Source organism: Hippopotamus amphibius, chromosome X, assembly GCF_030028045.1.
Source record: "Hippopotamus amphibius kiboko isolate mHipAmp2 chromosome X, mHipAmp2.hap2, whole genome shotgun sequence".
In the NCBI taxonomy this organism is placed as follows: Eukaryota; Metazoa; Chordata; class Mammalia; order Artiodactyla; family Hippopotamidae; genus Hippopotamus; species Hippopotamus amphibius.
Genome location: NC_080203.1, coordinates 96,642,262 through 96,659,680, shown reverse-complemented (window position 1 = coordinate 96,659,680; position 17,419 = coordinate 96,642,262). Strand labels below are relative to the sequence as shown.

The window sequence follows — 17,419 nt, the reverse complement described above, 5'->3', positions numbered from 1 at the left end:
TAGGCTGCATCTGGGTTTTGAAGGGTGGTTAGTCCTAGGAAATCCCAAGCAGGAGAAAGAGCAAATGCAGGGATGGGCTTGGGCTTGGAGTCCGGTGGTATGTTCGGGTTGGTAGTCACTGCCACTGTGATCTGACTTTTGTGGCCTGGCACACAGGATCTGCCTAGTTGGATCCCATCCTGAGGGTTGGTGGTGGGACATGAATGTGAGCAAAGGTCCTGATACCATCAAAGCATTGTAGCATGATGGTTAAGTACATGGACTCTAGAGTCAGACCTAGGCTCAAACCCCAGGTCCACTGCTTACTAGTGTGTACCCATTTACTACTAATGCACTGAATTGTGTCCCCCTCCCCAATTCATATGTTGAAACCCTAACTCCCAATGTGATGGCATTTGGAGATGGGGCCTTTGTAGGTAGTTAGGTTTAGATGACATCATGAGGGTGGGGCCTTCCATGATGGAATTAGTGTTCTTATAAGAAAAGGCACCGGAGAACTTGCTCCCTCTCCCTGCCATGTGGTGACATGGCAAAAAGGCACTGTCTACAAGCCAGGAAGAGAGTTCTCTCCAGAGCCTGACCACGCTGGCGCTCTGATCTTGGACTTCCAGCCTCCAGAACTGTGAGACAATAAATTTCCATTATTTAAGCCACCCAATCTGTGGTATTTTGTTATAGCAGCACCAACCTAAGAGCTTATCATCTCTAAGTCATGGTTTCCTCACCCATGAAAAGAATAATATAATATTTACCTCTCAGGGTTTATATGAGAAGTAAATGCAAGCAAGAAACAAACAAGTGAATGACGAAATGATTTGTACCTGGCACACAGTAAACATTCAACAAATCTATGAAGGAGTGGAAATGGGGTAGGGCAAATACTCAGGCATTATTGTGACTTCAGGGAATCCTCTTTAGCCTCATAGATTTGGCAAAGGAGACCAGATCAGTTTCCTTGGTCTCCATGGCATGGGATGGAATCAGTAGTGTTTACTCCAGACCCATCGCTAATACCCTACCCTGAGTGCCATAGTACAGTTAAAGGGATGAATGGATAAGACAAGGTCGTCTATGAAGAGGTGGGGTTCAAACCCCACAGATGGTATCCAAGTCATTTATGTTAGACTTGCCAGAATCGGAAGAAAGTCAGCTAAGCACAAAATTTTAATTAAAAATAAAACCTTGAGCCCAGTCACGGCTCCCATTGCTATTGTGTTTCATTGCCATCACACACAGCTGTCTTTGGACTGTTTAAAAGCCTTGGACAGCTTCCTTGACTGGGAAAAATTGGGGCATTTCTTTGATGCTCTAAATCTATCTGTGAGCCGGGCCTCTGGCCATCCCTCCAAAGTCCTGTTGCTCTGAATGAAGGCTTTGGACCCAGACCTAACTGCCTTGGTCTTCCCTAGGAGAAATGGATTCTGCAGTATAACAGGAGTGTACATATGTCACACGAAGACATATACAAGAACATTCACAACAGCTTTATTTCTAACAGCTCCAAACTGGCAACTACTCAAATGTCCCTCAACGGATGAATGAATTAACAATAGATGATATCTCCACACAATGGAATTCTACTCAGCAATAAAAAGCAATGAAGAACAGATACACACAACATGGATAAACCTCAAAAACATGTTGAGTGAAAGAAACTGGATGCAAAAGAGTACACACTGTGTAATTTAGGTGAACTTCAAGAACAGACCAAACGAATCTATGGTGGGACCACCTGGAATCATGGTGACCTTTGTTGCAGGTGGGAAGGGGCGCAGTAGTGAATGGGAAGTTACACAGAGGATGTTTCTTGGGGAATGATGGTGCTCATGTGGGTGTAGAGATCTGAATATTCAGCAAATGGTACACGGAAGAGCTGTGCCTCTTAGATATCTCAGTGATACCTCAATTAAAATAATAAGAAAGAAAGGGTGGGAAGTGAGAAATGGAATCATCAACTAAACCAGCAGACAAAAGGCGGTAGTTGGAAGAGCCACGTAGGCATGTCCTCTGCAGAGGGGAGGAGGCAGCTGCAGTGTGGCCCCGTGAATGGAGCCAGTGTTCCCGGCTGCTTCCTGGGGGTGCCTGTGTGGAGTTGGCCCAAGAGGGGAGGCCTGACTGGATCTGGGTTCAGGGGTTGGCTCTATCCGGGCCAGGGACTCCTCAACCTCCAGAAACAAGTTATCACATAGTCTTTCTGGGAAGACAGATAATTTGCTAAAAATTACACAAGCTTTTGCCAACCCTATTCAGCCCCTTAACCTTTTGGCAGCTGCTTCAGGAACGTCACAGAGCCAGTTGAGACAGTTTCCAGAGTGCGACAGCGTGGGCGTTAATCCCACAGATTTGCTGCCAAATGAGAAGAAAATGGAACTTAAAAAAAAAAAAAAAGGCAAAGGCATAGTGGTTGGAAGCCAAGACTACTTTACTGAAGGGCCAGAGTGCCTCCCAAAGCCGCCGCACAGTTCTGTGTTGGATGGAGTTTCATCCTGTTCTCAGAGGGCCGCTCCCACCAACACTGTGGCCTCGCTTCCTTGTTCTGTCTACACAGAGCTGCTTTCTCAATGAGCAGAGGTCGCTTGTCCCCTTTCCCTCAGCCTAAGAGTAGCCTGTTTCCCTTCCTTTCCTCCCATAGGTCCTAAGAGTGGGATGGCAAGTTGGATTTCTCTTTCTCTCTTCCTCCATCTTCAATATATAATTTTCATGCCTCTATCCACAAAAAGCTCTATTACAGACACGTGGATGCACAGTGATATAACAGTAGCCCCAAATTATGCACGTGCAACCTTAACAAAAAATTTTTAATGTATAAATCTTATTCCCCCTTTTCTATGAGCACATGAAGGCAATATAAACTATGATTCCCCACACAACTCACGACTCTAAGGAGAGCGCACATACTCAAATGGAAAGTGAGAGAAAGCAGGCTGCTGATGGATTTAGCGCTGAAGCACATAAAACAAAAGGGATGGTCAATGTGAAAGTTATTTTTTCCAACTTTCATTGTTAGTCACCCAGTTTCTGAAATTCTTCTGAAACTTTGTGTGGGTTTCTTTTCAGTTCCTGGGACTTAACTGGAAAATAAACATCAAATCTGGTTCAGAATTTTTTTCAATAAGGTTTTATCTCAGTTTAAAAAAAAAAAAAAAGCAGTCTTGGCACTGCCGATGAAGTCTGTCTCAAAGTCAAGGCCAAGACTCAGAGGCCTTGGTCAAGTCCCAGTTGGCCAGACCATCTTGGGCATGGCTGTTCCCAGGCCACTGGGCATGCATGAGGGAGAAATCTCCGCTCTTTCAAAATGTCTGCATTTTTTCAGAATAAAACAATACGTCTGGATGCCTTTTCTTTTATTCTTGGTCCATGTTAATGCTTTTGATTTTTCTATAATGAACACATTTAGTACCATTATTAAAATATTTTTAAAGTTCCAAAAGAATATTTATTAAATACAGAAAAATAGAACTGATTTTCTAAAGGAATCAAAGTCCCATTATCTGAATCCAGCCACTGTTAGTATTTTATCTTTACTTCTCGTTTTATTTCTATGCAAAACTTTATTTATTGAAAAAGAAAAAGAAACAAAAGAAACAAAAACAAAAAACAGGAACAGAAAAAGCTCAACACATATAGACCAACCCTAATATATAGGCATTTCTCCACTTTTGGGAATTTAAATTATCTGCAGCTCTCTGCTATTTAAAATAATGGTATGATTATAATTTCAATACGTAAATCTCCTGTTTCTTATATTTTAAATCTTTTAGCATTGCTTTAGAAAAAAATTTTGGCAAAGTTATAGATGTATATAGTTTGGAGAGTCATATACTGCTACAGGGATTGTTAAAAATCCAGCTGCCCCCCACCTCTTCCCCTGCATGTGCCTGGTCACACGGGGAACAATATCTTTTAGCTAATTCTTTTGCCTACTTACTACCACTTCTGTAAACAGCAGGTTTGAATGGAGACTTTTTGATTTTTCTGTTATAGGCATTATCTATTGAATCTCCGCTACGGAAGATAAAGATGTGTTGTGCTTTATTTTTGTTCTCCCTAGCCCTCCCCTCCCAGGCACACGCTTCCCATACTCCCAATATGAATATAGCGTCATTCTGGCCAAGTCAATATGTCATGTTGTTAAAAGAAAAATTTCCATAGACAATGTGCTGGTCTAGTAGGCTTTTCTTCAGCGATTCATGAATTATGGCAGCATCCAATCTGGCAGAGAGGAAGAAGCTCTGCAGAGCTGTACAAGGTGAGAGATTTTTATGGACCAAAGTGAGCAGAACAAGGAAGTTACACTAGGCATTTGCTGATTGGTTATATGGCGCAAAGGGAAGTGTTGGACCAGATCAGGTGTCTTGTGTGGGGGAGGCAAGCCCTGATTGACTGACCTAGGCCTTCCTTTTCCAGGAGAGCCGAGCATAGAAACTTAGTTGAATTTTGGTTTGCTGGCATGTGGTTTAGCATGAGTGACTCCATCTTGGGTCTAATCTGGTTCATTTAACAGTGTTTCGGTTACTATGTAAATACCATTCAAAGCTGAGCCATGTAGTATACAATGCTCACTTTCCCTTTCCTGTATAACTTTTTGTTTTCTCAGAAATTCTGAATTGTGTTGTTAAATCCTTTGCTTGGTTTTCTATATATTTACTATTAATTCAAATCCAAATTCTTCACCAATTGTCTAAATCTTCTCTCAAAACATCCAGATGTATCAGGTTTGTACAAGTTGCATCTTCCCAAAAGTATGGCTCTTAAAGCCTTGACCGGCTCCCGTGTTGACTACGTGGCCCCATGCCTGGTGCACAGCTGTCTTCTGGGACCACCCTTTGCCATCATCCAGGGACCTTTTCTCCTCTCTCCTGCACTGGATCCCTTGCTTCCTATGTCTCAGGTCTCCTTTATCTTGGTCTACAGCCCCCTTGTGGTAGAACACATCCTCCAACAGTTTCCGAAGACAGAGTGCTTGAAAATGAAAACTTCTGAGAACTTGGATGTCTGAGATTGGTAGTTTGAATAGATATAGAACTGACTGTTTGGGTAGAGAATTGAAGGTGGGAAATAGTTTTCTTTCAGAAATTGGAAGTCATTGTCTTCTGGCTTCTAATGTTGTTGAGAAATATGAGGCTGTTCTGACTCTTGACTCTTTGTATGTGATCATCTGCCCCGCTGCCCAGCCTCCGGAAACTTGTAGGGTCTTTCCTTTGTCCCTAGAGCTCTGAACAGTCATCCATTGTAATGGGTACTCCAAAAGTTCTTCCAATGTAAACACTAGTGGCCTTTCATTCTGGGAAATTTAATTTTGGTGTTGATGATTTCCGTGTGTGTGTGTGTGTGTGTGTGTGTGTGTGTGTGTGTGTGTGTGTATATGTTTCTGTTTGTGTATCTGTGTGTGTTTCCATCTTTGTGTCTGTATCTGTGTTTGGGTATATGTATCTGTGTCTCTGTATATGCCTTTGTGTGTGTGCCTGTGTCACTGTGTGGTGTCTGTGTGTCTATGTGAGTGTGCGTTCTCTTTGGAAGTCTTATTATTGGATTAGACCTTCTGGACTAATTTTGTAATTAAATTTTTTCTCTCATTTTTAGTCTGACTTTTTGCTCTACTTGAGGGGAATTTTCCCATTGGCCAAACCTGGGAACATTTGGATCACCAAAATAACAATAAATTACAACCATTGAATAAGATAAGAATCTCCAAGTCCATATGTATTTATATAAATGTATTAATAAGTAAGTAGGAGGGAAGAAAAATGTGTTTTTAAAATTAATTAATTAATTAATTAATTAATTTTATTGGCTGTGTTGGATCTTTTTTGCTGTGCGCGGGCTTTCTTTTAGTTGTGGTGAGTGGGGGCTACTCTTCATTGCGGTGCCCGGACTCCTCATTGAGGTGGCTTCTCTTGTTGCGGAGCACGGGCTCTAGGTGCGTGGGCTTCAGTAGTTGCAGCACATGGGCTCAATAGTTGTGGTTCACGGGCTCTAAAGCTCAGGCTCAATAGTTGTGGCACACGGGCTTAGTTGCTCCATGGCATGTGGGATCTTCCTGGAGCAGGGATCGAACCCATGTCCCCTGCATTGGCAGGCGGATTCTTAACCATTGCGCCACCTAGGATGCCCGGGAAGAAAAGTGTTTTTTACACCAGAATGCCAGCTAATAAATGTAAAAGGAATAATAAAATTTAAAAAATCACCATTTGGCAACCGTCATGGTAATAATTGATTCAGGCAAGAATCATGAATGGATGCTGAGATGAGTGGGCGTGAGTTTGATGAATATGGGACATTTACATAGTCTCAAAGTATTTCCTCTCCAATTTCAGAGTAAATGCACAGTGGAAAAACCTGGCAGACCTCACCTTAACCAGGTGAACATCAACAAAAATGGGACAAGCTGACCTCATGTATCTTCTGATAGGCTGCAATGAAGAGAGCACAGCATCGCTTCTGAGGCATTCCTGCCCAAAATGAAAAAAAATGAAACTGAATCATGAGGGAAAAACAGACAAACCAAAATTGATGGAAATTCTACAAAATAATCAGCCTTTCCTCTTAAAAATATCAAAGTGATGAAACACACACACACACACACAGGCTGAGAAACTGTTCCAGATTTAAGGAGACTAGAGAGACATGCCAACTAAATGCAATATATGATCCTGAATGGATCCTGGGCCAGAAAAAAATGTTTTCTCTGAAGGACATGATTGGAGAAATTGGCAAAATTTGAATAAGGCCTGTAGGTAGATAACAGTGTTGTATCAATGTTAATCCCCTGATTTTCAGAATTGTACTGTGGTTATGTAAGTTATAAAGGGATCAAGAGATCAAGGACATGTGTACACAGTGGCTGTGCTCTTCCCCCCAAGGCAGGAGAACTGAAGAGTCAGCCTCCTGGGAAAAGGCTAAAAGATCCCAACATCAGAAGCCCCTCAACCACCCCACCCAGCCACATAAGGTCACAGCTGGCAGACCCCACTGGCTGTCGACAGCATCCAGATAAGCAAAAAAGGTTATCTCCTTTATTTTTAGGATATAAACTCTGAGGCATTTAGGGGCATATCTGCAATTTACTCTAAAAGGGTTCAGAAAAAAATGGAGAAGAGGGGTGGTGGGGGAGAGAGAGAGACAGAGACAGAGAGACACAGAGACACAGAGAAAGAGATGGAGAGGGAGAAAATGATAAAGCCAACGTAGGAAAAACAATTAACAGTTGGGAATGTGAATATAGGGTATACGGGAGTTATTTGTACTTTTCTTTCAACTTTTCTGAAAGTCTTAAATGATTTAAAAATAATATTAGAAAAAATAGAAGGAAGTGAGGAACTAAAAAGATGACTGAATGCCATGGACAGCCAGTGGGGTCTGCCAGCTGTGACCTTATGTGGCTGGGTGGGGTGGTTGAGGGGCTTCTGATGTTGGGATCTTTTAGCCTTTTCCCAGGAGGCTGACTCTTCAGTTCTCCTGCCTTGGGGGGAAGTGCACAGCCACTGTGCACACACGTCCTTGATCCCCCAGTTTTCAGGGTGACCTACTGCCCTGGTCTCTGTGCTGTCCCTGAAAACCCTTGGATTGACTCTCTCCAGGGAAGGAGCTTCCTATCTGTTGGATCTTGGAGGACCATCACCTGGCCATTACCTGGCTGTGAAGGATCGGGGCAAGGGCGGGGTGGGAGAAAACTGTGATCCAACTGTTTCTTAAAATAGCCTTTTAAGACTCACCCTTATTTCAGCCTTCTCCCTCACTTCCTGTGGAATCTAGAGCCATCAATAACTCAACGTTTTGAGAGATTTTGTGACGTAAATTGGGATGGTTCTCAGCATCCTTTGCTGCCAGCTAAGGATTCAGTTCTTTTGTTCCTGCTAAGTTATTTGCTTTCCAGTTTTCAAAATTCTGTTTCTATTTTTCTCCTCTCTCATTTTCCCCTGTGTGGTAGTTTATACCTATTAAAAATTCCACTTACTCTCATTTTAGTAGGGGTTACAAGTGTTCAATCCATGATTTTTAACAGTCAGTCTGTGCAAAAATCGCTCTGCATTCCTGATTACTTCCTCTGGATTGTGTCCCAGAAGTGAAATTATTAGGTAGAGTGTGCAATCCTTTTTTGAGGCTCTTGATGAACATTGCCAAATTGCTTTTCAATAGGATTATACTTTCACCAAGTTTCCATGACTTGCCTCTTTTCCTGAAATTCTGCCTGCCTTGGGTAGGATTATTTTAAAAACAAACAAAAAAGAAGTGTTATTTTGACAAGGGAAATATTAACTCACTTTGGGCACAACTCCCCCTAAAGAATGATTTTTTTCAGAGAGAAGCTCCAGGTAGGGGCATGAGGTAGAAAGGTGGACTCAGTTAAATGGCCAGGGTTTTTTTTGGGGGGGGGGGAGTGGTTTGAGGGGGCATGAAGGGGGATTTCAACCCTCTTCATGAGGCACCATGGTTTGTATGTAGAAGGAAGGAATCAGAAGTGAGTGTGTGAGCCCCGGGTCTCTACTGCCTTCCAGTGTGTTAGGGGCAGCCCTGGTTCTAGTATAGGCATATTCACCTGGGCAGACTGAACAATGGAAATAGTGAAGCGGTGCTTCTACTCAATGAGCATCACCCTGGAATAAGCCCTAAATGAGAGACCTGGATCTTCCTTTTAATCCAATTCAGTTTCCATGTGTTTCAGAACCTTCTTGTCACACACGTAATGATTTGTGTTTGGGGCTGTGTCTTTTGTTTTATATAGCACAGCCCCAATATGCAAGGCAGCTTCTTCCCCTGGGGCTGAACAATTTCTGCTTCATGCATGGAGTTGCTTTTTTGATTTTTGATTTTGGAATAATTTTAGACTTCCAAAACTGTTCCCAAATCGTATACAGAGTTCCTCCAGCCAACTTCCCCTAATGTTAGCATCTTACATAACCATAATGCAATTGCTACAACTAACAAATGAACATTGATAAAATACTATGTGCTAATCTAATAGACTTTATTGGAATTTCACCAATTGTCCCACTGAGGAAAAGAAACGTGGCCCACGGTAGCTGGGAACCGGCCTGGCATCACCAGGCCTTCCCCTTGGTGTTGCTTAGAGCTGCCTGGCCCTCACAGCTGGGCCTTTGTGTTGAACCTAAACAATTTCTCAGATCACTGACGTGAAACAAGGCCACTCTGTGACCATGCTGAAGCAAAACAAAACAAGGCCACTCAGGTTTGAACACAAACAATATGAACATTATTTAAACAAAAATGACCAGACATCCCCCTATCCTGGCTGCTGTGAGTGACTGCTGCTTTCCTAACTGCAGCATTACCCTGCTTCATTCCTCCTGCTTTATAGATGATTTATTGAGATGGGCAATCGTGGATTTACTCCATCTTCCTGATAGCATTCAATCTAGAGCAAGGCCCTGCTTCCCTGAACCTTCCCCTGAATCACCTAACGAGCCCCAGTCTTCTACGAAGTCCTTCTGACCTCCTTTTACTGAGATACCCCATGTTGCTCCACGGTGTGCGCTCTCCCTTGTTTTGATGAGCAATAACCCCAACTTGTCCAGCTACAGCGGTATTGCTGGTGAGTGTGGGCTGGTGGGTATGGACACCACTGATGTCCTTTTTCTGCTCCAGGATCCAACTGAGGACCCCACGTTGTGTGTAGTTCTCATGTCTCCTTAGTCTCCTCCAGTCTGTGACAATTCCTTAGTGTTTCTTGGTCTCTCCTGACTAGTGGTAGGTTGTTCCTCAGTTTGTCTGATGTTATCTCATGATTCAATTGAGATTTTGCATTGAGGGCAAGAACACCACCAAAGTGATGCGGTGCCCTTCTCAGTGCATCATATCAGAGGGTACCTGATGTCTATGTGACTTATGCCTAGTGACGTTGACCTTGATCATTTGGTAAAAGTTTTCTGCCAGGTTTCTTCAGCATAAGTTTACTATGTTTCCCTTGGTAATTATGAGTGTATCGTGGTGAGATAAGTTTGAGACAATGCGAACATCCTGTTTCTCATGCTTTGATCTACTAGTTTTAGCCCTCACTGATGATTCCTGCCTGCAATAATTATTACTGTGGTGTTTGCCAAGCGGTGATTTTCCATTTCTGTCATTTCGTCTACAGTTATTAATTGGAATTCTACTGTGAGGAAGAGCTCTTGCCTCCCTCATGTATTAGCTGGTTATTTATTTACATCAGTATGGTCTCATAAGAATTGACCATTCTATGTGTTATTATTATCATTATTTATCTGATATTCAAATTGCCCCACATTTGGCTACTGGAGCCCCTTCAAGTTGGCTCCAGTGTCCTTTAACACGCTCCCAACTTTTTGAGCGCTTCCTTCCTTTCTGGCAACACAAGAGTATTCCAGGCTAATCCTGTACTTTTCCTGTCTAGTCTTGGAATCAGCCATTTCTCCAAAGAGCTCTGGTTTCTTTTATTAAAGAAACCAAGACCTGGGCACTAGGTACTGCGGTGTCACTGCTTATAGACCCTCTCAGAGACAGAGCTAGAACATATATTTCTATATACTCACATCTTAGTGATGTGAGTGGTGGAATGGAAACATACATCTGGATGGGCTGACGAGCTCCAGCACCAAGTCCACCTGTGTGCACCCGGGCAAACTTCTCTTTTGAGCACGAAGTGCTATTTGGGCATTTTGCCAATTGGTTCTGATGTCTGTCTGCCATTGAGGACCGTTTGTGAGCACTGACTGCCATTTGGGCATTGTGCATCTATAATAGAAATCATTAGAGACTGTCCTACAGGGTGAAGTAAGTCAGAAAGAGAAAAACAAATATTGTATATTAATGAACATATGTGGAATCTGAAGAAATTGGTGTAGACAATCTCATTTACAAAGCAGAAATAGAGACACAGATGTAGAGAATAAACACATGGACACCAAGGGGAAAGGGGAGTGGGATGAATTTGGAGATTGGAACTGACATATACACTATTGTTACTATGTATAAAATAGATAACTAATGAGAACCTACTATATAGCACAGGGAACTCTACTTAATGCTCTGTGGTGACCTAAATGGGAAGGAAATCCAAAAAAGAAGGGATATATGTATACAGTAGCTAATGCACTTTGCCATACAGCAGCAACTAACACAACATTGTAAAACAACTATATTCCAATAAAAATTTTTAAAAAAAAGAAATTTTGAATTCATAGTGATACCTCCTATTCCAGTCTAACATCACAGGGTTCATAATTGGAAGGAACACAAAATTCCCTCTTTCCTGACTTGTAACTCCTTTCTCCAACCTTGAGAAGCCCATCTCTCACCATCCACAATATATTTACTGACTTGCTCAAAACTTAAAGTACTTTCGGAATTGCTAACCCAGATCCTCATGAGAAAAATATTTACTAACTAGAGCACAATTTTTGTGGATGGTTTTTTTTTTTCCTTTCTCTTTTTAAATTGAGGGAATATTCACATACTATAAAATTAACTGTTTTAAAGTGTGTACACCTCTTGTTGTTTTTCATCTTATACTATGTAGTCAAAAGGCTTACTTTCCAAGGTACTTAAGTTAGTTCCTCTGTGTAGTTATTTTATTCATTTGTAATACAGTTGGGTCAACTTGTTATTCTTTGTATTTCATTTTAGTTCAGACCACATCCTAGTTGATCTTAATTACTTTTTTGTGGGTTGTTTGAGGCACCCCCTGTAGGGAACCAATCTCATTCGCTTCTGGTTTATTCTTTATATCTATATATCTGTATACCCACACATACATATATACACACATACGTGTGTGTGTGTGTGTATAAATAATTTTTTTTGTTTCACAGGTGAACAGATACATAAATGTTTTCTTATATCTTCTTTCTTACATGAAAGGTAGCATCCTGTAAACACCCTTGTGGGCTTTTTTTTCCCTCACTGCAAAGCATATCTTGCAAATCATCTCATATCAGTTCCTAGAGATCGTCCTTATTCATTTGTAGAGCTGCATAGCACTCCATTGTATGGACGTACTGCAGTTTATTCAACCGCTCTCCCATGTACAGGCAGTGAAGCGGTTTCCAGTATTGCAATTACAGACAACACTGCAATCAGTGACGGTGATGCACTGACTGTGGCGAGAGGGGCTGGCGCAGGATCTGAAGGCAGATGAGCCCGCTACCAGAGCCGCTGCTCCCTCTGCGCGGTCACACGGCCTCCACGGACAGCTCGGGCCTGAGACAATGCCCTGGTCACTCTAGGGAGCTGGGGGTGCTCCCTGTCTTTGTCTGCCTCTACAAAGAGCTCCTATGGGCGGGCCACTGGTTGCTCAGCTCTCCTTTGCCGGTCTTTTCCTCTTAAGTTGCCTTTTTAGAGGATCATTGAATCTGCAGATTCGGGGCCCTCAGCCTGAGTGTTGACCGTCCCACACAGCCTGCAGATGCAACCATTTTTAAAAAATGACACAAAGAGCTGCGGACTGACCAGAGTATACTTGTGTGCACATGAGCTCAGCGGTGCCAGGGTATGTGGGCAACAGGCCTGAAGTGGGCAGAAAAGTCACATCACGCACAGGCAGTGAGCTGGGAGCTTTCAATGGGCCAAGAGGGATACTTGAACCTCTTGGCTACTAAGCGTGGATGGACTTGCAAGGCCCCCAACATTACCTGCTTGAGGAGGATTCCCTCCTGAGCCTGGTGGAGAGCTGGGCTGGAGAGGCGAGTGCAGCGGTTGCCCAGCTGCCATTCATGATCAACCCAGAGTCTGGAGAGCAGGAGGGAAGAAAAACGGCCCCAGTCAGACTCCCTGGCAGCCTGCGGCATCTTGGCGGATCCTCTGGTCTCAAGCAGAGCCTTGGGGCAGGGATCGGGTCCCTCCCAAGAGGCTGCAGCACTCACCTTGGCTGCGTGAGGAGCCCTTTCTGTCAGGAAACCCTGTTCTTTCCCTACATTTACCATCAAATATAGAATGCCCATATGTACCAGGCTCTTGAGAAACAGTGTATTATTTAAATAGGACAATAACCCTGCAAGAGTAAATCTTTTTCTCACCATTTTATCAATGAGGAAAGAGAAACTCAGAGAGGTAAAGCAACTTGCCCAAGGTTACACAGTAACAAGCAGAGTCATGATTTGAAACCAGGTCTGTCTGACTGCGGGGCTCTAGATCTTTCCAAAATGAATACAAATGCAATGAAGTACTTATTTTAACTCTAGAGGAAATATTCAGGCTCATGCAATCACTTATAGGCAGAAGTCAGATGCTACAGGGGAGGACTAGGAAAGCAGGAGACCAAAAAATTGTCACTTAGAGCAAATCACTTGAACCAGTTTCCTTGTTTGAAAAGTTGGACTGGCCCGCAGATCTGTGGGGACGCCGACCTGGTAGCTGCCGCCAATGGAGTCCGTTTTCCTATACCAGTTCCTTTGCTATGATGGTTATTAAATATTTTATATATCACCTCTGGTTCTGCAGCTACTCCCTTGGTTGTGGAGGTCAAGTGAGACCCCAAGAACCCTCTACACAGAGGTTAATTAGTAGTCTCAGGCACCCAGGGCTGGCTTTGTGGGCATGCAACATAGACTTGCATGGGCCCTGTGCTTAGTTTAACGCTCTGCTGGCCCCATCTTGCGATTCTCAATGACAGGAGGCCCCATGTTTTCATTTTGCACTGGGCCCCACAAATTATGTAGCCAGTTCTGCAGGCAAAAAGACAGCGGGTGGCAAAATTCAGAAAAATAATGCCTCCAATCAGATTTCGCTACGATGATTTTGTTCTGGCTGAAGTCTCTTGAGTGTTGACTCTCTTGTCTCCTGGCTGTTGAGGGGAAAGAGCTGTTCTCGAGGAAGTGGCTGTGTCCTGCATATGGCCAGCATGGCATCTTTGTCTGTTCAGGATGCTATAACAATTCCACAGACTGGCTGGCTTAAAAGCAAAAATTATTTCTCACGATTCCGGTGGTTGGGAAGTTCGAGATCATGATGCTGGCAGATTTGGTGTCTGGTAAGAGCAAACTTCTTGGTTCATAGCCAAGACTTTCTTGCTGTGTCCTCACATGGCAGAAGAAGTAAGGGAGCTGTCCAGGGTCTCTTTTATGAGGGCACTAACCCCATTCGTGAGGGCTCCATCCTCATGACCTAGTTATCTCCCAAAGTCCTCACCTCCAAATATCATCACATTGGGGGTTAAGATCTCAACCTATGAATTTTGGGGGGAGCACAAACAATCAGTCTAGAGCACATGGTTTATGAAAAACACCAAACAAAAAGGATTGAAGGACACAGTCATTATTCTCAGCAAGAACGTTTTCTGAGCAACTGCTCTGTGCTCAGCCCTGTGCTGGTTGCTACAGGGAACACAAAGAGTTCTGTGCCACTGGCATCTTCAGGGAGCTCCCAGCTGGATGGGAAGGAGGGCCTCAGATCTCTCTGGAATACGCTTGGGATTAGCCTCAAATGGGCGCAGATCTGGGGTTCAAGGATACAGAGGTGGGATTCAGAAAGGAATGGCCAGGGGCTGGTCTGTCAGGAAAAGCTTTGGGTCAAGGTAAGACTCAGGGTCTTAAATGATGCCGAGGACTTAGTAAGTGGAAGAACGGAACCGTCCAAGCCTCAGCCCTGGGTATGGACCCATAACACACTCCTTCCTGGCGGGTCTGGCTTTTGAATCCATTGCAATAGGCTGGCGTTGGGGCGTACTGCAAGTTCGATTCTCTGGAAGCAGAAGCTAAGAGTTCGGGGTATGTGTTAGTTCCTGCGGCTGCTATAACAAATGACCCCAAAGTGGGTGGCTTAAGACAATAGAAATTTATCCTCTCAAAGTTCTGAAGGCCAGAAGTCTAAGATCAGTTTCACTGGGCTAAAAGCAAGGTGTTGGTAAGGGTGGTCAATCCTCAGCCTCCAGACCAAGCCAGGAGGCAACTGTCTCAAAGACTCTCAGGCAGCCCAAGCCTGCCTTTCCAGAAGCTTGGCCTGACCTCCTCACCATCATGGTCACCCCAGAGGTAAGTGCCTGGAGCAGTCAAAAGGGAGACCCCCAGCGGCAACACAGTGCACCACAAACTAGGGCTTTTCTTGGCTTGTATTTAAATGTGAGTGAAGGGACCAGAATTGAGCAGGACAGAGGTGGAAGGAGAAGGCAAGAGGAGCCTGGACTGGTAGCAGGAGTCTTGGAACTATCCCAGCAAGTCACTCTGCCCCCCCAGGCTTCAGTTTCCCTGTCTACAGTGTGAAGCTTATTAAGCCAGGCACTCTCACCTTAAAGGTGGTGATTCAGAGGTAGAAAAGAGGAGGCCAACTGAGAGGTCCCTGGGGGTAGAAGGCTGGCAGGGAGGCTGGGCAAAGGTCCATGTCACACCCACTAATGTTTGAGGGGCCCCAGGCAAGAGTATACACGGAGACCCACATACCACGTGGCTAAATATTTTAAAGGTACAAAACAAGGAAGCTGCTGAATAAAATATATTCTGTTGGCTGACCTCGAAAAAATATTTTTAGAATGACCCGTAAGGCCAAGTTTGAATGAAAATTCTCAGACTCCTTAGAGTCCTGCCCTGGAGGCCACAGTGTGGAGAGAGCTGGCCTTGGTCCCCGGCTGTGGCTACAATGAGAATGTTCTACTCACAGACCTCCTTCTCCAGGGAGAAGGACTGGCTAAGCGCCCTGCGCTGTGCTTTGAAATCTGTATTTGCTGTTGGGCTGAGGCCATGCTTCCCACGGGCTGTTCCCTGCAGCGGGAATATAAGGGCTGTCCATTCTTTGGAAGCGCCTCTGATGGCTGGCTTTGCCTTGAGGACACGCTGGCCGCCTTGCTGAACCTTCTTTTGGTTGTGCAGATAGCAGTCTGGGATGCTCCCACCTGACCTTCTTGAGGGGAGGACTCGTGAGGACTCGGGGAGGTGGGGGGGTCAGCCTTGCAGCCTGGCCTGATGGCTCTCCCAGCTGTCTCCAGCTCCTTCCTCCTTTTCTTCCACACAGGCATCTTCCTTAATACAATCCTTGCCCATTTAATCCTGTCTTGACACCTGGTTCTCAGGGGACCTGGATAAATACATTGGCCCGCAGCCCAGCCCTCTGCTATCCCTGTGTTCCCTTGGCCTGCAGTCTCCTCACCCCAGGGCAGCGTAGGGAGTGTGGCAGGAGGGCTAGGGCGGGGATACAGTCTTCTCTCCATGCCAGCCTTTTGACCTCCGCGGCTTTGTCTCATTTGCCCTGCCTGTGTATGCTTCTGGAACATTCTTTGTAACCACCTGGGCTGGGGGGAAGGAGCACGTATCCCTGGCCCTTCACATCTCTGTCTTTTTTCACTAACTCAAGAGTCTGGTGGAGAAGAGAGAAAACTGAAGCTCAGAGAGGCCGAGTGAATGTCCACACCTGGGTCTTCCAAAGCCCACCCTTGGGCTCTTCCACCATGTCCCAGCCAGTGGGGGGCAATCACGCCACCCTGTGGTACGACTGCCCTCTAGTTGTTGGCATGTTCCTCTTTCCCTGGGAAACAAATGTACCTTTCTCCCATTGTCTAAAAGGCAACAACTTCTTTCAACCGTGCCGTAAGCCGAATGGCAATGGAACGTCCAAGGATGTGGTCCCTGGAGGCCAGCAAGGCTCCAGCCCCTCAGAACTTATCATTATACTTGCAGTCTGGGTAGCGGTAGGCAAATCTGGGGTCACAGGTTCTCAGGGGCCTCAAGATGTCCTTCAGCCGGCTGGCGGCCCCCAGGACCTCGGGGTCTGGCCGGCTTCCCTCCCCACAGCGTGCGAGCTCGGCGTCTATCTCCTCCTGTACCGGGGATGGGAACTTGGCCTGGAGAAGCGGGGGCAGCACCTGGCCACACACCAGCGCCAGGCTCTGCTTCTCAGAGATGGTGTCGCAGGAGGGCAGCTCGGTCTGGCAGCCAGAGACCAGGCAGCTGAAGATGTCTTTATTCTCTCCTGCCCTGGAGGCTGCTTGGCTGCCTACAAGAGAGATGGAAGATATTACACACCCTACAACCTGTTCTCCTTGGAGGAGGCATCACTAATGAGAATTGCGGGGCAAAGTGGTTCAGGCTCCTGTTGCATCTGGCACCAGGAGATTTGGGGCTCAGGGACACGATGGCCCCTCTTGAGAACCTAGGGGGAACCCTCTCTGCTACAATAAGATGAGGCCTGGGACTTCCCTGGTGGTCCAGTGGTTAAGACTCCGAGTTCCCTCTGCAGGGGGCCGGGCTCAATCCCTGGTCAGGGAACTAAGATCACGCATGGCCAAAAAAAAAAAAAAAAAAAAAGAAAGAAAAAGATGAGGCCTGAGCATGGAAAACATACTTCTCCCTACCAGAACTTGGGCTTCTAACCTTTACATGCATATTGTGATTCTCCCATTATTACGATTGAAGTAGGGAACTCAGGAAATTCCTAGGGCCGGTTTCATTTGCTCTTTTTAAATACAAAGTTGGGAGAGAGAACAGGTAATCCAGAATACGTCTTCAATGGCTTTAGT

General features: G+C 44.9%; 1 protein-coding gene across 1 annotated transcript in view; it reads right to left on the bottom strand.

The window, feature by feature from the left end:
- Positions 1 to 12,614: 12,614 nt before the first annotated feature.
- The window catches only part of DIPK2B (divergent protein kinase domain 2B), a 46,265-nt gene continuing 41,460 nt past the window's right edge, over positions 12,615 to 17,419 (bottom strand). The window contains exon 5 of the mRNA XM_057718530.1: positions 12,615 to 16,896. Coding sequence (XP_057574513.1) covers positions 16,556 to 16,896 — 341 coding nt within the window. The 3' untranslated portion in view covers positions 12,615 to 16,555. The remainder of the gene's footprint in view (positions 16,897 to 17,419) is intronic.